This window comes from Marasmius oreades, chromosome 4 (genome assembly GCF_018924745.1).
Source record: "Marasmius oreades isolate 03SP1 chromosome 4, whole genome shotgun sequence".
Taxonomy (NCBI): domain Eukaryota; kingdom Fungi; phylum Basidiomycota; class Agaricomycetes; order Agaricales; family Marasmiaceae; genus Marasmius; species Marasmius oreades.
In genome coordinates, this window is record NC_057326.1 from 3661974 (window position 1) to 3685008 (window position 23035).

The 23035-nt window shown below is 44.9% G+C and overlaps 4 protein-coding genes across 4 annotated transcripts; all 4 read left to right on the forward strand.

Annotated features, from left to right (window-relative positions):
• Window positions 1–11637: 11637 nt before the first annotated feature.
• On the forward strand, window positions 11638–13696 carry E1B28_007985 (uncharacterized protein; the record flags this gene model as incomplete). The annotated part of the gene is made up of 10 exons (XM_043152768.1): window positions 11638–12140; window positions 12199–12347; window positions 12403–12518; window positions 12575–12680; window positions 12741–12754; window positions 12811–13000; window positions 13073–13154; window positions 13227–13343; window positions 13418–13558; window positions 13618–13696. 10 exons carry the CDS (start codon window positions 11638–11640, stop codon window positions 13694–13696), a joined length of 1497 nt encoding a protein of 498 aa, XP_043010855.1.
• A 1426-nt stretch (window positions 13697–15122) lies between these two features.
• E1B28_007986 (uncharacterized protein) lies at window positions 15123–17260 on the forward strand. Its single transcript, XM_043152769.1, has 16 exons — window positions 15123–15272; window positions 15329–15367; window positions 15434–15444; window positions 15503–15573; window positions 15625–15673; window positions 15734–15760; window positions 15815–15931; window positions 15996–16027; window positions 16088–16112; window positions 16173–16184; window positions 16247–16428; window positions 16481–16543; window positions 16598–16655; window positions 16721–16851; window positions 16913–16969; window positions 17035–17260. The coding sequence occupies exons 1-16, from the start codon at window positions 15241–15243 to the stop codon at window positions 17116–17118; spliced, it is 990 nt and encodes a 329-aa protein (XP_043010856.1). The 5' UTR covers window positions 15123–15240; the 3' UTR covers window positions 17119–17260.
• A 2110-nt stretch (window positions 17261–19370) lies between these two features.
• Window positions 19371–20856, forward strand: E1B28_007987 (uncharacterized protein; the record flags this gene model as incomplete). Its single annotated transcript, XM_043152770.1, has 4 exons — window positions 19371–19515; window positions 19567–19853; window positions 19913–20149; window positions 20203–20856. The coding sequence occupies 4 exons, from the start codon at window positions 19371–19373 to the stop codon at window positions 20854–20856; spliced, it is 1323 nt and encodes a 440-aa protein (XP_043010857.1).
• A 31-nt stretch (window positions 20857–20887) lies between these two features.
• Window positions 20888–21193, forward strand: E1B28_007988 (uncharacterized protein; the record flags this gene model as incomplete). The annotated part of the gene is made up of 1 exon (XM_043152771.1): window positions 20888–21193. One exon carries the CDS (start codon window positions 20888–20890, stop codon window positions 21191–21193), a length of 306 nt encoding a protein of 101 aa, XP_043010858.1.
• Window positions 21194–23035: the final 1842 nt, after the last annotated feature.

Genomic DNA, 23035 nt, shown 5'->3' on the forward strand with positions numbered 1-23035 from the left:
ATCATTACGGCAGGAAAGGATTGAGCGCTCCAAAAAGTACTCATTAGGCTGAAAATGCTCAATAGATGGGTAGATTTCCTGTATAAGATCTTCAACATTGTCTCCACAACGGAATGACTGTGGCAGATTTATTGCATTGTCTGCTGGGAGGTCTTTCCCACAACCAACATCCAGAAGCCAAGTCAAAAAGTCTGCTGCACCAGGCTCATTTTGTAGCCGTAGATTTTGGGTGAGATGAAATACATGCACATGTTCCCACAGTGCTGACCTCAGGAAGCTGGCTCCAACAATCTGCTCCCGAGTACCTTTTGGAATAACTGGCAAGGTCTGCCGGAAGTCTCCACTAAAAAGAACAGTGATTCCACCAAATGGCTGATCAGTGTTCATAAGATCTCGTAGTGTCCGTTCCAATGCTTCAATGGTAAACCGATGCTGCATTGGAAGCTCATCCCATATAATGAGTTGTGTATGTTGGATAACTTTGTGAAGTCTACTGCCTTTACTAATGGGACACATGGAATCTTCCAAAATGGGAATGGGAATTTTAAACCGTGCATGAGCAGTAAGACCCCCTTGAAGGAGGAGGGCTGCAATTCCAGAAGACGCTACAGTGAGAACAACCTTTCCCTCTGCACGGACTGCACTTGCAATAGTGTTTGACACCCAAGTCTTTCCACAGCCTCCTGCACTCTGCAGGTAGAAGATTTTTCCCTCGTGGTGAGTGCATGATGCTAAAACTGCATTAAAGATAGCATACTGCTCCTCATTCATCAGCTGCTTGTTTGCCTCTACTACAGTGTGTAAAGCATGATGGTCATAGTCAAGCTGCTCAGCAAGGAGATAGTTGTCGTTGAAGATGGCATTCCACAGATTAGGATTTGCAACTTCAGGAAGGCTATAATCTGATAAATCTTTTCCATTATCCCGTAGGCTCTGTGAAATAAGATAGAGGCCATAGTCATATATGTGGTCGGCAGTTATCTGAGGGAGATTGAAGTTGGGCCGTATTTCAAGGGCATGGCGTAGATCATCACAGAGGCTATCTTTAAATTGCTCCCATAATATTAAGGGCTGAGCAGGGTGGCAATGAAGTAGCAGTGTAACAAAAAGGTCCCTCATCTGTCGCCCAAGATGCATAACTGAGGCCTCCTGAAGACATTCCCTCCACTCTTGGTCATCTTCAAGTAAACCTAATGCAAGACATGCCTCCTTATATGTGTCACACACCCGTGCTGTTGGTGTTCCCCTCCCAATGGTGCGAAGATTTTGGAAGCTGGTAGCTCCTTTAACAACAGTCAGCAACAGACGGAGATAGAAGCGCTCCCCTGCTGATGGTGCAGCAAAGTACATTCGCCCAATAGCAAAACCCCTCTCACGTGACTTCCATTTCTTTGACCTGGCATCCCATACATAGTGCTGTGGAATCTCCTGATAGGTGTAGTTCCGGGCTCCCTCATCTCTTGCATTAAGTTGAAAGTATCCAGTCAGACGATCATCCTTTTCACCCCGGGAAAGAACTTGGTCAGGATCGTCCTCAGGATGGTAATAGACCACCTGCTGATTCTCGAGATGTACAGGTAGTCTGTATACTGTAGGCTCCTCTGCATGCATATGAAACTCGAAGAGGCGCCAGGATGCCTCAATAGCAGAAACATAGCAGGCATCCAAATAGGTTTTCACCTCATCCTGTGAATCAAACTCCAGAGTTGTTCGATCATGGCCTTTATAGATGTACTTGTGGATGTACTTGATTGCCTGAACTGAGTTGCAAATCTCGACATTGATATGGCAGTTGTATTTTGCAGTGAGATAAGGATTGTATGGGACAACGTCACGATTTGTAAATATTCTGTCCTCTCCCCGAATTCTTTTTGTGACAGTCCGACCATTGTTAGGGCGTGCCAAATCAGGATAGCCATTATCAGAAAAGACAGTCTGCTCAGAAAATGCTTTGGGATAGTGTTTTGTGCAATGTCCTTGATCATCCTGGCACCTTTCATCACAGGGACCATGCAGCATCAATTTGGTGACAGTTTCATATAGGATAGGTTGAGTGATAGGGTCAGGAATTTGAGCACATGAAATATGGTCAACTTCAGCTGGAGTGCGAATACGATCCTCTGGGTCCAGGAAAATCAAAAGATGCATGTGAGGCAGACCTCGCTTTTGAAACTCAATGGTGTGGACATTTGCAACACATTTGCCAAATATGCCCAACTTGATCTCCTTCAAAAGCCCATTCTTCTTCATTTCAAATATCCGTGCAATGATATCAGGATAGTCTGAAGGTATACCGATTGTAGTCTCCTCATCGTCCTTAGGCATAGCTGCCCTGATCTCTGGCCATTGTGGATTAGCTGTCATTGTAAGAAAGATGTCAGGTTTCTGGTAGTAGCGGCAAATAGCCATGGAGTCCTGAAAGAGCTGATACATATGGCGTGGACTGCCGGTATGTGTGGAAGGGAGGATAACACGACGTCCAGTATCATTAAGATCTCCAGAATGATCATCATGGTTGATAGTATCTCTAAGACCCTGATAAAGCTCTGCACGTATCTCCCTCTGATTATTATAGATCCATGACAGCTTTGACTGCTCCGTTGAAGCCCAAGCATCAACAATGTACTGATGAAAGAGTTTTCCAGCCAAAAATACAGAGGAAAGAGCCTCATTAGCTCGGCGATGTAGACGATATGCATAATAGAGGGTTTGAGAAAGAAAGCCAGATCTGGTACGTCTACGTCCTTGGGCATTAACCAATGGTGTATCCCTATCCCAGCCTTTGTCACTTTTTGGAAACATTAGAACATAGTGAAGTGGTGTGTAATTGGGATGAAGATGGCTCATATGACAGATTCCACCCTCACGGTAGCGAAGAAGAATATCCCGATGAGGTAGAATCTGTCTATCTGTTCCATCACCAGGTATAACAGCAGCAACTTCATCAACAGTGGGTAGGTTGTATCGACGATGATCTGCATCATCTGACATGTGTAGTTGGACTTCAACATCTGTAGACTCTGTGTCTGCCTTTTCGCGTAACACTTCTGCAGCTTGCTTAAAAGTCTGGATGAATGGATTCTCCCGATAAAGCATGTCTTGGACTTCCTGCATAACAGATTGCTTCAAGTCAGAGTTTCGTTGCTGACGAACACGTAAAGCTTCCTGGGCATCATAGATATACAGCTGAGCATACTTGTGTGAGTCCTGTGCACCATTGGGATGAATGGGACCTATTGGACCAAGCCGATGGTGAAGTGAACCGAATATGCGAAATGCAAAAGGGCCTGAAGCACGTGTGACACTTTCATCAACCTTTGCTTGCAATGACGTGAATGCAAAAGCAGAGTTATACTGTCGGATATTATCACGAAAATGCTTTGAGGTCTGAGATGCAACATTAGGAGGGTCAGTTGCAAGTCCTTTGCCAATGAGCAGACGTCGCAGGGGTTCAGGGGGAGGGGAGAAGGGAGGGAGAGATATTTGGCCCTGGAGGCAACAACTGCCAAATAATGAAACAGCTCTTGTTGAGGTTGATAGTTTTTCAGCATCCCAATGAAGTGCCTGACACTTTTGACAAACTACATCCATAAGCCCAAGGTTATGTCGACTCTCAGGCTCTTGATATGGTCTACGGCCTAAGTGATGCTGTCTCTCCAACTCATGCTGAGCACGACGACGACGCTGTTCTACGCGTCACTGCTGTTGTTCTTCCTGCCGTTGCCTTTCCTGGACTTGGAGTTCATGCTGACGATGCTCCTCCTCCATCTGCCGTTGCCTTTCCTGGGCCTGGAGTTCATGGTGACGACGCTCCTCCTCCATCTGCCGTTGCCTTTCCTGGGCTTGGAGTTCATAATAACGATGTTCCTCTTCCTCCTGCTGTAAATGTAAATCTCTTTGTTGTCGTTGCTCTCGCAGCTCCTGAGCCCGACGTTGATTGTGTTGACGTACTGCCTGCTCAGCATAGCGTCGTGCTTGAGTAGCACGGAACTCTTCAGCACGTGCTGTCATTCGCTCTGATCGCTCCCGTTCCCGTCTTTCTGCAGCGCGTGCAGCTTGTGCAAGCAAAGTATTATTCTGCTGCAAAGGTGAGAGACGTCGAAAATGCTCATCACGTTGATGTGTATAGTTTCGGTTTTGGATTTGTGCAGCAGTCATAAATGGTGGATGAGATACAGGAGAACCATATATATGAGTGGCACGTTGATATGGAGTGAGGGGTAGAAGAGGAATATATGATGGGGAAGGTGTATGAGATGCATGAAGACCCATAGAATATGGAAACAAAAGTGGGGGAGTGTTGTGGACAGGAGTAGGAGAAGGTTCACGTCTCTGAGGAGGGTGACGACGATGGCGATGACTTGGAGAAGTCATCTGTAGTTCTCGCTGGCGACAAAGACGCTCACGCTCAAAGTTCCGATTACGCTCAGGAGTATGAGGAGGGCTCAAGTTTTGACGACGCTCAGGAGTATGAGGAGGACTAAAAACACCATGAGCACACAATCAATTTACTAAGGGGATCACACGAACCTGTGTGAAGCATTATGATCTTGGTTTGAAGTAGAAAAACTCTGAAGGGGATTTATAGACCTTCAATAATAATAAAAAGTTGTAATCAGAACTGGACTGGAATACAGAAAAAAAGGCTTGGCTCACATATCACATCAAGTATGTAAGGGAGAAAAGGGATATAGAGGCTGGAATAGAAAGGGATAGAGGATGGAAAGGGATAGGGGATAGGAGATGGAAAGGGATAGGGGATAGAGGATAGGGGATAGAGGATAGAGGATGGAAAGAAATGAAGAAAAGCCAGAAATTGAAAGCTTGGATTGAATCCAAAGCAGATGGCTGACAATCTGAGCTTGAAGCTACAGAAGTCACAAAATCCGAGCTTGTAGCTACGGAAGTTACAAAATAGATTTGAGAAATAACTGAGTTGGAAACCGTAGCAGTACAACACAATTCAACAGACTCCAGAAATCAGCGCAAGACAACGTGTGTTAAGAGAGCAAAAAAATTGGGGGCAACTATGCAGAGATCGTAAAATCTGCACCCTTCCGGTCCCGCCACACCAACTCTCCACAGCGTCGTATCCAAACAGAGGCCCTGGTCAACAGCCAAACAAAGGACTGGGGGTGGGCTTGCTTTGGAGGTAGCTTTGTTCTATGGAATCAAGAAGAATGTAATAGTACAGCCAGGGAAAGGAAGGGGAAGGTTCACAGGAACAGAACTGTATAATGGAAACAGCAAGAGATGAGAAATTATTATTAAAAAAAGAGTATAGAAATATAAAAATTACCCAACAGAGACACTTGCAACAACAGAGAAACCTGCAATAACAGCTGAAATAATATATGTCAGACACAGTAGAAATTAACAGAAATATAAAAAGTACTTGGTATCTCTGAAGAAGAAAAGTTAAGCCCCAAGCACAAAGGGGAAATCAAAATCTGCAATAACAGCTGAAATGTATGTTAGACACAGTAGAAATAAACAGAAGTATAAAAGGACAACAGTACCTCAGACACTCACAAAACAAAAAAAAGCTATAGCAGGGATACAGAGGGAAGGGAAAAGGCAAGCTGTGGGGGAAAGGGTAAAGAGAAAAGTGGTGGAAGGCGTCGTGTGCACAGGAAATTTCGATCTCCGCTTTAATTTACCCTGGTCCTGTCGCATAGATCATTTTTTGGAGATAATCGCTGATAATCGCTGATAATCAGGTCTCTTTGTCCCATTATATATAGGATAGTCTAATATCTGATTGGTTTAACAGATTTTTTTCTTTTTTTCTTTTAACAGTTTTGAACCATTGTAAACATAGGAATATATGTATATATATATATATTTGTTTTATATAAATGACTTGAATGGTATTATTAACTTATTGCATGTAAGCATCTGCAAAAAAATCGGCACAAAGGGCCGGGTCCATAAGCTTGTATAGAACATCAGGAAAAACCCAAAACACCAATTGGTGTGAATCAGGGATAATTTGTACCAATTCTCCCTAAGGCGCCAAATTGGTGATGGTTAGTTCATTTGGCGGAATTTCAATAATCAAACATCCCCCTTTTTTCATTATCACTAATTTGACCTTATTCCCACTATTTTGCATGCTTTAGTTGCCTTTAGTTGACACATATTTTCATATTTTTCTTACAAATAGTTACTTATTTCACAAGTTGAAGTTGAAGAGCACATTAATTATATTAATGGTAGTTATGATAAAATACATGTGGTAAATAATTAATATATACATAGAAGAATCAACATCTTTTTTCCAGTCGCAAACTGAAAAGACCTGCGTGCCCTTTAGTAAAAACTTGGATCAGACAAAAAAGCTTACTCACAGTGACGGTTGCTCGAAGACGAGTCGAGGCATTGATGACGGTCCTTGCACGTACAAATTTCATGTTTTTCTAAAAATTTAATAAAAAAAAACTGAGCTTGCACCTAAGTAAATGTATGTACGGACCTTACCTGCTAAGTCGGACTCATCCACATTGTGCGTCAGTTCCTCTCTGTTCTTTGCTTCACGCCTCAACCTACGCCATGTTATCAGAATTGATATAAGCATGATATAAGCCAGGTACTTACTTTGACTTGCAGTTTCGGCAGCCTTCTTTTTCTGAGTAGCATGAAGTACATGAGGGAAGGAAAAAAGGAGGGAAAGAACGAGGTAAGTACAGTACAGTATATAAGGAGGATACCGTGTGACGTGTTGTGCTGTCAATACCCGGCCCTCGGATAAATCGGAGATCTCGGCGGTAACTTAGAAATGTACTTAGAATTTTCAACTGTCTTCGGACTTGCGCCGACTCAGCTAAGTAATTCAGCAAAAAGCACATGCATAAAGTTCTCTCTGTGGCTCACCATTGTATAGTAACCTGTGTCATAGTTCATGGATGCAATGTCTTCTGGCTTTCTATATGTGTGGAATTCACAAACTTGGTACTAATTTGTACTAATTATTTTTGGCATTATGAACAGCATTCTAATTACCAACTAATTAGTGCTAATTAGTGCTAAGCAGACAAATTTGAGTCAATTATCTCAGTTGGTCGAATCTGCACAAATTCACACCAATTCGTATTTTGGGTTTTTCCTGATGAAATATGTACAGTGTCGATGACAACGACTTGTTTATTGCCGCTTGTCGGCCCGGGCCACTTATAAATGAGGGGGGGACGTCCCGCCTTATAACTACAACGTTCCCGATTTCTCCATAAACTATACCTCTGTTCCCAACTTCGCCTCTAGACCTGTCAGCACATAAATACCAAACCGTTCGGGCAACAGTTTGTGGTCAGGAAGAGCTACATCACACCTGAGCTGGTCTACTCACTGCAGTAGATTTTGTTGGCGGTACGTGACCGAGAATTCTTCTGGGTAAAGTGATTACTGACCCCGACGATAAATCTCTCTAGCAAGCCTCGCTTTCCATGCAGAATGATGCAGCCTATCGCCGAACATTTCATTGACTTCAAGCTTGAACCAATGATTGAAGGCAAAATTCAAGAATACTATTCCTCAGATCAGCGTGTTGTCTGCGTGGACGATTCTTCAAAACCATTTCATCATGATCACGTTTCACCGCGAACGACGACGAAAGCTTAATACCCAGAATGTAAAAGATGGGTTCCGGTCTCCGCAGCATAAATGACAATCAAACCTTGCGGTATATGGGCCAGGGACCGCTGGCGGTGCCGAATCCAAAGTGACGACGACGGACCGAGCGAAGGCAGTATCGCGCCTATTTCTCCAAAGAAAAGTAAACCGTCATCCTTTCCCTAATCGAATACTCATATCCATGGCATAGAAACTCATAGAGAGCCTTCTTAGCACCGTTAAACGATCCTTCAACTTCCCCCGCTCTGTCCCAGTCTTCATTCCACCCTGTACATGCGTTCATTACGGAACCTGCGTTGTTGCGTACGTTCTTGAGATATGATGTTCTCCAAATCTCGCATATACCATCAGAGGAAACCTACTTTACTAATTAGTACTAATTAGTAATAATTAGTAATAATCGGTACTAATCCAAAACTAATTTCCATTAATTGATACTAATCACTAATTGACACTAATTGATATTAATTGGTACTAATTGGGCAAAAAGTTATATGAGTTTTTCCATAAGTAATCACCCCAAATGGTAGAGAAAATCATACTTTATATACTAGTAGTAATTAGTAGTAATTAGTAATAATTAGTAATAATTGGTACTAATCCAAAACTAATTTCCATTAATTGATACTAATCACTAATTGACACTAATTGGCACTAATTGGGCAAAAAGTTATATGAGTTTTTCCATAAGTAATCACCCAAAATGGTAGAGAAAATCATACTTTATATACTAATCACTAATTGGGGCAATTGGGGCAAAAGGTTTGCATAGGTTATTACACAGAATTACAGGGGTAAATTAGATTTATATTAGAAGACAGTGTAGTAAGTGTTTCTATCACTGAAGACCTTTACAAAGAAAGCAGAACACTGGTCTAAAACAGTACTTGAAGTCCATTCTGATGGTACTACTAGGCCAAACTTGAGATGAAATTACTTATCCTCAGGTCTGCTCTCTGTAGAGTCGGTCACAGACCACAATATTGTCCAATTGCTTACATATTTTGGGAATCTACTCCCCCTATATATTACTAACTACTGGTATAGTATCATTGGTGTGGAAATAATATCTGTATGCAGTGTATTATTTTTCGCTTTTTTAGCATTTTTTGCCTAGGGGGATCAGCTGTCACTTTCAAGGTCCAAAAATTGGTAGGCAGGCCTTTACATATATCCAGAACATTCCCCCAAACTCCCTGTGATTCAATATTTGATTTGCCTTCTTTATTGAATATCTATTATTTCCAATATTTGGGCATAAAATATTTTCATTTATATTGTCACAGGGAAACATCCTATCATCAATCTGATTGTGAATTTGGATTCTGCACACAAAAACACATACTACCACCCATCTCACCCATTTCTATCATCTACCTTACTCAGACAGTGCTGGATTGGTCAGAAATTGAATCACACCAGGGTATCAATTCTGGGAGGGGTGGGAGAGCTCAGCTAACCTCATAGTCAAATTCAGAGGGTCAGGAAACCCTAGAAACCAGCCCAGGATTACACAAAATGGATCAGTTTTCATTGAAATAAATGGATATTATTTCCGATATTTTGGAATAAATTTTATTTATTTATAGTGCAGTAGGGAGACATCCTATCATCAAGCTGATTGGAAATTCGAGTTCAGCACCCAAAAATACATAGTTCTACCCACCTCTAATATTTTTATCATCAACCATGCTTATACAGTGCTGGAATGGTTAAAATTCTGGCCAAACAATGATATCAATTCAGGGAGTGATGGGAAAAATTAACTAAGGCCAGAATCGGATTCAGAGGGTCAAAGAACCCTAGAAAACATCCCAGATGAACCTGGATTGAATCAGTTCTCATTAAAATACATGATATACACTGTTTTTCAACACAGTACAAGCACTATCTCTTCAAGGAGTGATGGGAACAATTAGATAAGCTCAAAATCGAATTCAGGGGGTAGAAAAACCCCCAAAACCACCCCAGAATCATCTAAATTGACCAGGAACTGATGAAATACAAGTTACCGCTTATATGGGGTACCCGCCGGTGTAACACAATCATAACTGCTAGCACCAGGTTCAATTCCGGTCTAAGGAAAATTATAAGTATAAGCACCGTTACTACTATAACCTTATTGTAACTCTTTAATATGTTATATATATAAGTATATCTATTATATTTGTATGCATAGTGGACTTAGAAAAATTTCGGACTTGAAAAGATTTCGGACAAGTCTAATACTAATAAATGTAAGTAAGTAAGTAAAATTAGTTAGGTTCTACTTCAAAATATCATAGTAGAGTATACTATAGTATAGTAATAAAATAGTACACTATATACAATACAATATGGTGAAATGTCTTTTTCTATTTACCTACTAATGCCTACTAATTAGTACTAATAGAAGTATGTAAAATACAATATGGTGAAATGTCTTTTTTTATTTACCTACTAATGCCCACTAATTCGTACTAATTAGTATTAATTAGTACGAATTAATTTGATAACCTAGCGAATTCATACTAATTAGTGCCAATTAGTATCGATTATTATTAATTAGTACTAATTCATACTAATTCATACTAATTAATAAATCTGGATTTTCCAGATGACGCCGACCATGGTTTCAAAAAGACCGAAAGTACCTTCGTTGAGGTTTTCCGGTAGCCTACGAAGATGATCAGGTTGGGAGAGGCATGGATGGGGAATCGAAGTGCGTTTCTAATTGTAGCTGGTAGAGGGCAAATAAGGAAAAGAAAGAAAGCAAGGATTGAAAAAAAAGCAGGAGCTCACAAAGAATCTCCAGCCTATAAACTGGTCATCTCTCCTGGACTATCAAAACTGGACTTTTTCCAAGTGGTACTAGTACCTCTCCGACTTTCATCCTCACTTCCCGATCCAATGCCATCGACGTCGAACCCATCCTCCTTACCATCCCCAGATCCACATCTTGCACCTCCCCCCCGGCTACAACGCGCTCGATGAGGCTAGCCAAAGAGCTTAGAGCAACGTCAAAGCGTGAGAGGCGTTTGTAGTAAATCATGATCGGAGTCGTACGTGAATGCTGTCACTCCGTCGGAAGTTCCGTTGACCTTCCATCTGGCTTCTGTCCAGTACCGTCACATGGGCCTGCTCCTAAATCCACGCTATTGCAACTTCACATCCAAAGTTTTCAAACCTTGCCTCTGATGCGCTTCTCGTCACCGCAACCCGCTCATACAAATCTTATGCGTACAGCCGTTGTCCGTCAGCCTGATGCGATGTGCTCAGATCGATTACAGGGTTCCCTTCCTTGCAAACCGTAGCATGGACAAATCCTCCATAGCTCAAGGCAAGCAGTTTGGCAGCATCGATTGTAGAGAATCTTCTGCTCCAAATTCACAGGTCATCCTTTCATGAGTCGTACGTCATCTTCCAGCTCAATAGGTCAAAATTTTTTTGAGGTTTCAGCTTCAGTACCGGACCAAAAGCGCCTTGTCTGTCACACGAAGTGATTGAACATGCTCACCGGTGCATTCGCGTTTCCGCTGTAACACATTGAACATTACCTACCAGACTAGAAGAATTGGCTTACGGTCAAACTATAGAAGTGCAAGTTTCTTGGCGCTTGTCGGCTCGGCCAATGATTGGTACGGCTGGTCAGCTTCGCTCTCAGGGTCGAACACGAGGTCAGAAAGATCTTTATCACCGTCAGGCCACGGACTTGCAGGTCCTCAATAAGTTTATCGTATTGCTCACGAAATTTGGCGCAAGGTACGATAGGTCTGCTAAGGTATGTGCTACTGAAGTCAAGTATACATATGACCACATGTGGTTAGATGCTGATAGTGCGATAATCTTTAGCGATGGATGTGCCCGAATAGGTGCTGAGACGATCCGCGATTCAATTTCTCTTGCAAGATCGTAACATATCAATGGTATCAGAAGGCCTGTTGTTGGTCACAGGGGATGCCGTGTCGGCTATCTGCTATCATGGCTTATATAGTACAGCAAGCAGGTCTCTCAAGCATCCCCACTATCATGTTGAAGGAACTTCTCCTAGTCGGTCTCAGTACCTACGTCGTCTTTCGTTTGTTGTTTTCAAAAAAACGAAACCTCCCACCCGGCCCACCCGGTCTTCCTGTTCTACGAAATCTATTCGATATACCCACTTCTTTCGAATGGGAGACCTACGGTAAATGGGCCGACCAGTATGGACCCATCGTTTCTGCTTCTGTCTTTGGTGCTACCATCATCGTAGTGAACCAGTACAAGGCAGCGATGAAGCTTCTCGCCGACAATCAGAAGGGTGCGATGTACTCGTCTCGACCGTGGCTTCCGATGGCCGATATGATGGGATGGCAGAAAGCTATGGCTTTCACTACTTACGGACCTCGATTCCGAAAATATAGACAAGTCTTCCACGAAGAACTCGGTAACCCGAAGGCCCTTCGGAATTATTGGCCGCAGGAGATCTCTCATGCTCGTCACTTCGTTCAACTTTGTATTGAATCTCCAGATCGTCTTGTCGAGAATACGTTCCAGTACGTCTCCACCGTTGAATGGATTCTAGAATGAAAGCCTAATAACACGTATTTGCAGACATGCAGGTGCTATCATTCTCCGCGTCGCGTATGGCTACACTGCAAAGGACTACGACGATCCATTCGTCAATGCAGGAAACACAGCCATGGATTCGTTCAACAAAGGATGTACTCCGGGTGCTTACATGGTGAACAACCTCCCAATACGTGGGTTCCGTCACAGATGGCTCTTCGATCACCTACTGATATGCCATTCTCTCAGTGCAATATATCCCAGAATGGGTACCAGGAGCAGGATTCCAGAAACAAGCCCGCCTGTGGCGACCTTTATTCGGGCTTATGGTTGACACCCCTTTCAACTACGTAAAGCAGGAACTAGTAAGCGGCGCGGAACTCTGCATGTCAGCATCGCGAGGAGTGCTCATTTCTTTCAGTCGGCAGGAACGGCAGAGGACTCCTTTACCGCCAGGTGGTTGAAGAAGGGACTTTCAGACGAGGATGAGGATATTCTCAGATATGCAGCAGGCTCTATGTTCGGAGGTGGGTTTTCAAGATTATTATTGATAGAAGACGTCTCAAATCCACTTTCAATGACTTCAGGTGGAGGTGAAACGGTGAGCGGGATCCTCAACACGTCTACACCAACCGCCCTCAACCCTTGTCGTTCTAGACTGCCATAACCGTTCAGATGTTCTTCATCGCTATGACTTTATTCCCCGAAATTCAGAAGAAAACCAAGGAAGAAATTGACGCCCTTACCGGTGGTCACCGTCTACCAATGTTTGAGGACCGAGACAATCTTCCCTATCTCGAAGCACTTACGAAGGAAATTCTGCGATTCCACCCCACGGCGCCGTCTGGTGAGCGACAATAACACCGATTTCTGAGGAAATTGACCCCGAGTCACTGATACAAATTTCGTGGATAACCAGGTCTTCCGCACTGTACAACTGAAGACGACCTGTTCGAGGGGTACTTCATTCCAAAAGGCTGTATAATCATCCCTAACATCTGGTAAGTGTATTCTGCATCAGCGATAGAAGAAACATGGATTCCTAACTCTGTTTTACTTATTTTCCTACATAGGAAAATGTTCCGCGACGCCGACGTGTACCCGGATCCAGAGACCTTCAACCCAAACCGTTTCCTGGGTGAAAACCCAGAGCAAAACCCTCGTGATGCTCTTTTTGGATTTGGAAGACGGTGAGTGATTTCTACTTCTGGTCATTGGGTTAGTTGTTAAGCGCCATCCCGCTTCTTTTCCTTCACTCGAACAGTGTTTGCCCTGGTCGTCTCCTTGCCGATGCCTCTATATTCATTACCCTCGCGACGTGCCTTGCCGCCCTGGACATCTCTCCCATAATCGAGAACGGCAAACCTGTTCTTCCCGAAATCAAAGGTGAAGGAGGTGCCGTCAAGTGAGTAGCTGCTTCGTTCATCGCTCTGCGCGATACTTAACTCTTTTTTAACTTCCCAGCCGACTGAAACCTTTCAAGTGTAAAATATCCCCAAGATTTGATCGTCAGACAATGGAGACTTTGATGAAGGAGCATTAAATAACACTAACGCGCCTCTAATGACTTTTGCCTGCTAATCTACCATCATTGTGTACATGCCTTCTGCTACTGTATTTCCCAATCACTGCACGCACACAAAGGGAAGACAACTGAGCTTCACATTAGAGGTTCACTTCATCTACATGTGTAATACCTGCGCTACAAGCAGGCTACCTTGCAATCTCCTTGACAGCCACCGGAGTTCCTTCAGACTCTTGAGACCGCAGGTCTTTGCCCCTCTAAATGGAATGTGCTCAGAATCAGGCAACTAATAGACAATGCCGCTATAGCAGTGAAGGTCATCAGTAACAAAAGTGGATTATTTTGAATCCCGTGACTCGAACTTCAAGGAGGATCGTATTATCATTTATCAACCTTGTAATTGAGCTTTGCCATTTTGCTCAAGACGGCGACTGGCAGTAACCTGAGAAACGTCGGTATTTGTGCCAGCAGTAAGTTGTTTTTTGGCTTCGACTCAGCTTCGACTCCTTCTGTACCCATTTAAAATTGAGCTCAGTTTTCGAAGTGTGTAGAGTGTCCGTTTTGTCCATTCAGTCCCGCGGGGTGTAATCGCAGATTTTCCTTCGTAAGTGCCTCGAGATAGGGAAGATTGTCTCAGTGCTCGAATGTTCGTAGTAGGGCCGGTAAGATCCCTGGCGTTGTTCTGGATTTCAAGGAATAACTTTGTCATAGCTAGAAAGAACATGGGGGTCGTTATGGGGCCGAATTGAACAACAAGTGTTGAGCCAGCTGCATATCTCAGAATATCCTCAACCTCAGCCTCCCACCTAGCGGTAAAGCCTTATCCTCTACCGTTCCTGCCCCGGAAGAAATGATTACTCCGCGGTGCTGACGTATGGAGCTCCGCACAACTTACCGGTTCCTCATACTACAGTATTGAGGGGCAAATTGAGGGAGGATAACTGGACTTCTTCGACCATGTGACTTCGGACTTCTAAAACTCACGTGGTTAGGCTGTCATTTGAGCGGGATATCATAATATTTTCTGATTTGACCTTTTTGACACCACGCCAGACCGTGGTCAAAGCGCTGCCAAAATCCCGGACCCTAGAGCAGAACATACTACCTTTCCCGTTCCCAGCGTAGCCCGCAGGACAGCGGACGCATGTAACCACTCTGTTGCAAGCGGTGGACGACGTTTCAAAATTCATCATTCGAAAGAGAGATTGGATCAAGTTGCCCATAGCTGGATTCATTCCCAAGGAGGTCCGGATACTGTACCATTTTAATGGAGAAAGAGCTGTCGGGATATTCTGGATGTTGAGTTGTCCCAGGGCAGACGCCGTATTTATTCTATTAACGGATATAAAAAAGCACCCCCGGATTGTGTGGTTTCGGGATATTCATATTCTGCCAGATGTTGAGTTCTTGCCGTATGGCAGATCCGCACTTACTCCTTTGGATTTGTGAACGTACTCACGGATGCCATGGCCATAAAAAGCACCTCGGGAGCTGTCGCAACGACATAAGAGGCGCCCTCGGTCCTCCCCCTTTACCAGTGCTACCCCCCCCAATCTGCTGCTATGGTAGGTCCTGTAACGACCATTGACAATACGTGAGGCTTATACTCTTCGATGCCTTCTCGACGTTACTGAAAGCTATTATTTTCAGCCTCGGTCTTCTGTTCAATGTCGCCATAATCACCGCTGCGTAAGTCAAACACGCGCATCTTCGTGCAAGACGTTTCTGATTTTTTTTTTCTCGCGCATTCTGAAGCCTCTGGGGTGGTAAGCAAATCTCTGGTTGATATGATACAATGCAATTTGACTGACCAGTGACTTTAAGCTGGATCACTACAAGGATGGTTTTACTTCCGCAAATACAACAGCAGAGACCCAATAGGTACTCGTCTACTTGTGCGTTGTCGAGTTCCGTTCGCCTGTGCTCCATGTTAACTGTTTCATTAGATTGCATTCCTAATGGTAGCCGATACTGTGCAGGAGGCCATGATTTGTGGTGCGAAAAAAATCTTACGCGTCCAGTGGACATATTGGGGCTGAGATATTGTTCGGTCAGAGGCGGTCTACAAGTACGCTGTCACGAGTACGTTATCTCAGCTTCCGACTTCTGCAAGAGGCTGATCTACGAGTTTCGTAGTGCACGGGGACCCAGATGCAATGAAACACATGGTTCGAACTATCCTGCTCCAGTTATGGTTTGCTGGACCTATTGGATTCGCGGTGCAACAGTTCTATGTTTATCGCATTTTCCGTCGTGAGTTTAATCTTTTCGCTCACGCGCTTGCGGTGACTAACTGTGATTGACGTCTTTGATGAAGTGAGCAATAATTACTATATCGCAGGGATAGTGGTAAGCCATTCCGCCGATGATTGATGGCATCGCCGCTCACATATCTCTCTTCCCTCTTAGTCTCTTCTTTCGTTTGTCTCCCTCGGTATGACTGCCATTCTCATTCCATGACTACGTTGACTGAGTGTGGATGGGGGGCGACTAGCTTTATTGTGGGGTATGTCCAACACATTGGCTTCGGCCCCAATTCGGTCGCTGACATGATTCACCTAATTTTAGGCTATACCATCGTGACTATGGGGTATTCCTCGTTGGGAGAACTCATTGTCCAACAACACTGGGCGACTGCTCTCAATGTCATGAGTGCTGGGACAGACCTAGCCATTACTGTCGCGATGATATGGTGTCTCCAGGGTAAGAAGACTGGATTCCGAAAAAGTACAGACATTATCAATCGAATGGTACGCCGTCTTCAACATTCGAGAAGCAGGACTCAGATGTGGCGTTCTATAGATTATCTTCACCTTCAACACTGGGATATTGACCACAGCCCTTTCAGTCGCCGATTTCATCACTGTGAGTCCAATTCGGCTTGCCACCATTATTTTTATGAACTCGCAAACGACGTAGCTCAATGCCATGCCTGAGACCTTCGTCTACATGGGATTCTTCCTGATCCGAGACCGATGTAAGTAAACACTCGTTGTTTTTGACGTCTTCTAACGCTGATTTAACCCTGCCTCGACGCCCCAGTTTACACGAACTCAATTCTCGTAACCCTGAATTCAAGAGACTACATTAGAGGTATCGCGGTTGAAACGGACCACGAAACCATCTCTTTGTCAAAATTCTCACAAACGACTTCCAACGGCAGATCGCGCGCTGTGGGTTTTTTGACCCTTCCTTCACATCACATCCATAATAGCCTTCTCTTTTTCTTCTTAGCCACAAGAGACCCACACCACTGACATCGCCATTAGGATTGAGAAATCTACTCTCCATGTGAGTTCCCGTTCAATTGATTTCCCACTGTTTGCTGTGAGAGTTAACGAAACACAATGGAATAGGATACGGGCGCTGAATACGATTCAAGTCCGATTGGGAAGGAAACAAATTTTCCGCCTGATGAAATTCCGCGGCATGCCGTATGATAAGTCGAAAAGAAATTCGAGATACCAATCTAAAGTTTTGGGGCGTTACTTTTCACTGGTTCAATTTTTACGGTTTCCGGAATCTACCAAGTGTACCGTACATTATATTTTCTCAATCATCAATCCACTTGTTGGTCCCTGTCATGGTGCCAGTCTCAATCTCATCAGGAAATTACACCCCGGAGCCTGGAGGATATGTTTACTCCGTTCCGATCAGGAAAAAGGGCAAATTCTCAAACTGTCAACATATCAACATTTGTGGGTGTCCACTGTCAGTCTTGGAGTCTTCCAGACTCAGGCATGATGGTCACCAATTGAGAGCGAGATCAACGTTCGCATCGTACAAGTACCCATGCCTCGGCCCCTATTTGTCTATTGCTCCAACCGCTTACAAGAGAAGCAGTCTCGATCCTTACGCCGCGTGGAGATTGAAGGAAGCATGTACCAGGATTTGGAAGGTGTCATACATACGCTACCACAGGCTTGGGAACTTGAAGTTTTATGTATGCCACCACCGTGGTCCGCTGAGCGTGCACATGAACTTGAAGCATGCCACCAACCCCGATCCCGAACTGTCGTGCGACTCACGGTTCAAGCTAATAGCAGCTAAGCCTAAACAAAAAACCGTTGAATTTGAATATCGTTAGGCTATTTTATCCTCATATGCATGCAAGTTTGTCGAGCTCCACATTACTTGTGTGAAAGGAAAAGCGAAGACTCGGAGATCGGTGAGAAAGGTTTACAAGATCTGCCAGGGTCCCAGGGAGTAAGCACTATCATCGGTAGGTGGTTGTCTCCCTCAGCGACTCATTCTATGTTACCACAGTCGGAATTTGACGTCGATATTCTGGTGGGTATTAATGTGGGTGACACTGTGCCACCAACCATTGATCAGCACCGTGGAGCCTTCCTAAGTACTTACGCATTTTCTCTCAAACATAGCAACTATTCGGGGACCTCCACCGTAGTTTCGTCGGAACAGCAACTTTTCCACATGGCATTCATAGTGTCCCGGATCCCAGCTGTAAGTATGAAAAGTCTTAGGGCTGTGTAAATGAGTTCCTGGTCACTTCAAGCTAGAGCCGAAATGAAAGCCGAGCTGTACGACGCGCCATTTTGGAAGGTCGAGTGCGCCGGCTACGGCCTGGGCTAGTATACATGCCGAAATGAGGTCGGCTGCAGGTCAGTTACGGCGGTTGTCATGACCATGGCCAGCGACTCAAGTGCCGCGCAGCCACCTTCCATAATTTTAGACATTTACGACGCGTACGCCCACAAGGTTGTTGAGAACTTCTGCAGCTAGTATCCCTTACTCAATAGCTAAAGTCCTCCCGTGGGTGGAAGTGGACAGTCAGCACTCTCGCTGGGTTTTCAATTCACAATGGTCCGATTCGATGGCATCCTTCATCAATGGAAGTTTCTGTCCATAACGTTACTGCAGTGTTGCTCGGACACTTTGACCGTGGACAGAATGTGTGTCCCACGGACAGCATGACCGACAGTGGCGGACACAAATGTTGTCCCACGTCAGCGGACCCAGGAAAGCAGTGGGCCGGTGTCGGTCCGCCTACCCGAACATCGTTTAGCTTTGTTTTAGATTGTTGTAGATTATTGATTGATTATACTCGTCGACACGTGTCGTCGCCCACTCTAGGCAGGACCATGATCGTGGAAAAGTCATTGACAGGGGACACAAATTGTGTCCGCCACTGACTTGGCGGCTATACATGGTGTCGGACACTGTCGGACACTGTCCTGAGCAACACTGACGTTACTAGCTTGTATAATGATGAAAAACCGCTAGACCCTGCAGGTACGCCGGAAATATGATCAATATTGATGTACTTGTAGTCTGTCAGTGTATGGGGCGAGTTGGCAGCCGCCCAACAGATCCCGTCAATATTGTCAGTAGGAACGAGCTTATCGAAAATTGAGACTCAAAGCTTCCTAGCCCAAGGGAAAGACAGAAAACTTGGGTTAACTACGTTGTCCACGTACATCAGTCGGCCAAAGGATGGCCGAGAAAGCCGAGAAAGTCTCAGTATTCCCACGGTTTCTGCCTCTTCGTCCCCACATATCCTTTGGTGCTGGCTATCATTTCAAGACCCCGCTTCGTCTGTCCAACTTCTCTTGGGCAAGCATCCTAACGGACGGGGAAGCCACCGCTATCTACGCAAACTCACACATTCATTTGACCATACCGCTCGCTTTCTCTGCAGAAAAAAAAATCAACATTTCGATATCATCTAGCCATGTCGATGCATAACCGTGTGTTTGAACATTCACTTCGCCGACTTCATACTCGTCAGGATGGAGGATCAGGTCAAGATGGACAACGTGGAAGGGAAGGGCAGGGAGGTGGTAGCGAAGAATCCCAAAGCAGTACAGGGACTCCAGGTGACTGGCTCTAATTATCCTCTGGCGAACCACACTCATTTTTGACTACAGAAACCACTAGTCAGTCGAACTCATCGTCACCATCCACGACGGCTAGTACTACATCTGAGTCGTCTACTACCTCGACTTCGACCTCGGAAACATCAACCTCGTCGTCGACTTCGACCCCAAGCACAACATCGACGACCCCCACATCGACCTCGACCTCCATCTCGACTTCGAGCACCACATCACAGACTTCAGAGTTGACTTCGACGTCTACCTCTTCTTCACCTTCTCCATCCACTTCATCTACCGCGTCTAGTCAATTGTCAACCTCAAGTTCTTCTGAGAGTATAGTTAGTACCTCTCTTTCCTCGATTGTTGTCATCCTCATCATCTCAATTATGTCTACTAGCTCGTCACGACTTCTAATTCATTAACGGCAACTGGCAATCTTGTTGCACCTACTACTGATACAGACTTGAGCAAGACTTTCACCCCTACTGGTAGCTTCAGTGGACCTCAAACCACCGAAAGCTCCAAGTCCTCCCCTGCTGTGTCAGGATCACTTAACTCGGGCGCCGTAGCAGGCGGTGTCGTTGGCGGCCTTGTTGGTGCTGCAATTCTTGGTGTTCTGATCTTAATGTTCATCGTGAGTTGTTATCTATGCTTCAATTGAGCTGCTAACGAAGCTTCTTCCTGCAGCGCCGCAAGCGCGCCAAGGATCACGCCAGTCAATTCGACGCCGCTCAATTCCGCCGCTCTGCAATGATTATGGAAGACGTTCCCACTAATACTCATTACCCCTCACCCAATTCTTCTTTACCGCCCCAGAGGGAGATGGTATTCCAAGGCCGTGACCAGGTCGCTTCGATGAGGAGCTCGCTTACTGCTGGTATGGCCGGACAAGGAGCTTGGGCTTTTCACGGTAGTGCCAACGAGGACGAATATCAACAGTATAACCAGTACGCTCAATACGAGGCTCAAGCACCAACTGGATACCCTGTCTACCAAGACCACCCTGAGGGCAAACCGAGCGCGGAATACTATTCAGATAGCTTCGCACAGCAATTGCAGTCCTCCACTGCTCCTGCCTCCACTCGACAGGCTATTCAACCTCGTCAACAATACACATTCGGAAGTACGTATGCTCAGAACAGGGACATCGTCTCGGATGATGGTCAATCTGATCATGAAGAAGCAGCGTCTGTGTATAGCACCCAGACGCCACGACAGAGCGTGCAGGTCGAAAATCCCTTCGCTTCCGAACAGGATGTTCACGGAAGGATGTATAACATGACAGCCAACTCGGGTTTGCGGAATTCCTCTGCTACCGTAGACGCATATGGAGGTATTTAAACCCCCGGAAAACGTCTAGGTCTACGGTTCCATGGGGTCTGTCAAGCTATTCCCCTGTTCCCTTCAACTGCCGGACTCGACTTTTCCCCTGTCGGTGCTCGTACTATCATACTTACTTTCTTCCACCTCGCTTTTCCCTTACTTGAGTCGCGTTGACGCTATTCCCTTGTATCTTTCATTTTGCTTTGGTGCATTTTTTCACCGTATGAGCGATGTGGAGCGATATTCTATCTTCCTCGCTACCGGCCACATCTTGTTTCATTCTATTACTCTCGCCCTTTCTGGAAACCCCTTCCACCCTTGCATTGGTTCTGTCTTTTTCAACTTCTTTTTTTGAATCATTTGATTCAATGAGCGTGCATCTCTCCTCTAACGCTTTGCTTCAATATCATGGCCATTTAATGGCTTCAGTTCGCTATTTATCGCTAAATATGAATGTCGTCGGTCGACCGGTTCTTTTGTGGTAAAGACACTGTACTAGTTGTTTTACTCGGTGGCTGGCTATGTATACCCCCCCTTGTCAAAATCACTATTTTTATTTTTTCTGTGGTTTTTTTCTTTCTTTCTGTTTGTGGACGTGTAGAGAATTTACAAATGGACGTTTTAAGTAGTGCTTAGGATATAGATATGTATGGTGAGGTCTTAAAAGAATATTTCTTTCATTCGTTTTCTGACGCTGGGAGCTTTTCCAAATCAGGCGTACTTGTTACGGTTCGTTTTATTGTTAAAGTGAGTACTACGCGTAGGTGGAACCGGTTTTTGAGTACACCTAATAACGGTACTTGAAACACCTTAGATGTCACGTGGTCACGACCGCTTTTCAGCCTTTTTCAGCGCAACTCGCTTTGGCTGATACCATCTTTCGAACAAGTTAGACACGATCCCGTTCGTGCCTCTCACTGGGACACCTTTTTTATAAACCTTCCATTCAGCACCCCAAGGAACTCTACAGACTGTTTTCGATCCTAGGGTCGCACGTCAACTCGAAAATAGCTGCTTGCGTCACATTCTCATCGGAAGTGGCTCGGAATGAGTTACTGAATGGCCACACCAAGGTTTCGCTGGGCAACTTTCAATTTTTTCCCGTGGACCTCCATAGGTCGCTATAATCAGGTGTGTTTCATCAATCTTTTTTTTTTGCGCTTGATCCATCACGTGTAACTACAAGGATATTTGCATGATCGAAAACTTAAGGCACTACGGACATCTGACAACTTGGAGGATAGAAGGGACGACCCGCCGGCGTATCACACGGAATTTCTGGAACAACAACAGATTGAGTCGAAGCTTTCGGACCGTCAAGCATCTATCTGCGATCATATGAACATTGATGAAGGGTTGTTGTGCATGTGGTGACTTGTACTACAGCAAGCAGAGAATTTACGACGTTACAGTCTCTCGGGATTTGATGACGACTTCAACCCCAGCCTTACGCTCGGAATGTACTTGCCACTACCGAAGACGGAAATGCGGATTGGGGAGACCCCACTGAGCGTTCAAAATCTTTCAAATAAATCAAGCCTCTAGTAACTGAGACGCGTTCTATGTGCTCCAAGGAACTCTACATGCTGTTTTCGATACTAGGGTCGCACGTCAACTCGAAAATAGCTTGCTTACATCTCTATCGTCATACCTCAACGATCAGTTCTTTTGGGCGGTTGAGCGGATTATGGGAAGCTAGCACTGTGTTTGAGCTCGAAATGATAGATGGCCATGCGAATGTTTCATGGACAACGTTTTTTAATATACGGGCGTCATCAGTTGCTATAACCAAGTGCGCTCCATCAACCTGGCTTTATGCAGATATTTGCCTGTTCGGACATCCTGACAAGTTGATGAACTCGGCGATAGGCGTATCAGACCGAACAGTATCTGGAATAACAGATTGAGTCTGATCTCGGAAGCCGTCAGGGCAAGAGACGACCACCCCCGGTTTTCTTACGCCAAGTCTTCCGGACCTTGGAACTCGGGCTATCTGCGCTCTTGAATCGTCCTTTACAATCCCAGGTGGGCGTTGGGTACTTTGCACAAGTTGTCAAGAGAATCAACAGGGCATTCATGGTAACTTTGAAGGCATTTTTGATGGCGTCAACTTAGTTCAGCCTTGCGCTCGGATGTAGTTGCCACAACCGACGACGAGTCGCGGGAACGGGAGAGCTGGTTGGCGGTTGCTCAAGTG

Bases quoted from the DNA above. Each gene is read 5' to 3' on its own strand.
- E1B28_007986 (XM_043152769.1), top strand. From the start codon at position 15,241: ATGGTAGGTCCTGTAACGACCATTGACAATAC. The intron at 15,761-15,814 runs GTACGTTATCTC...CGAGTTTCGTAG, and splicing joins CTACAAGTACGCTGTCACGA to TGCACGGGGACCCAGATGCA. The intron at 16,656-16,720 runs GTAAGTAAACAC...TCGACGCCCCAG, and splicing joins CTTCCTGATCCGAGACCGAT to TTTACACGAACTCAATTCTC.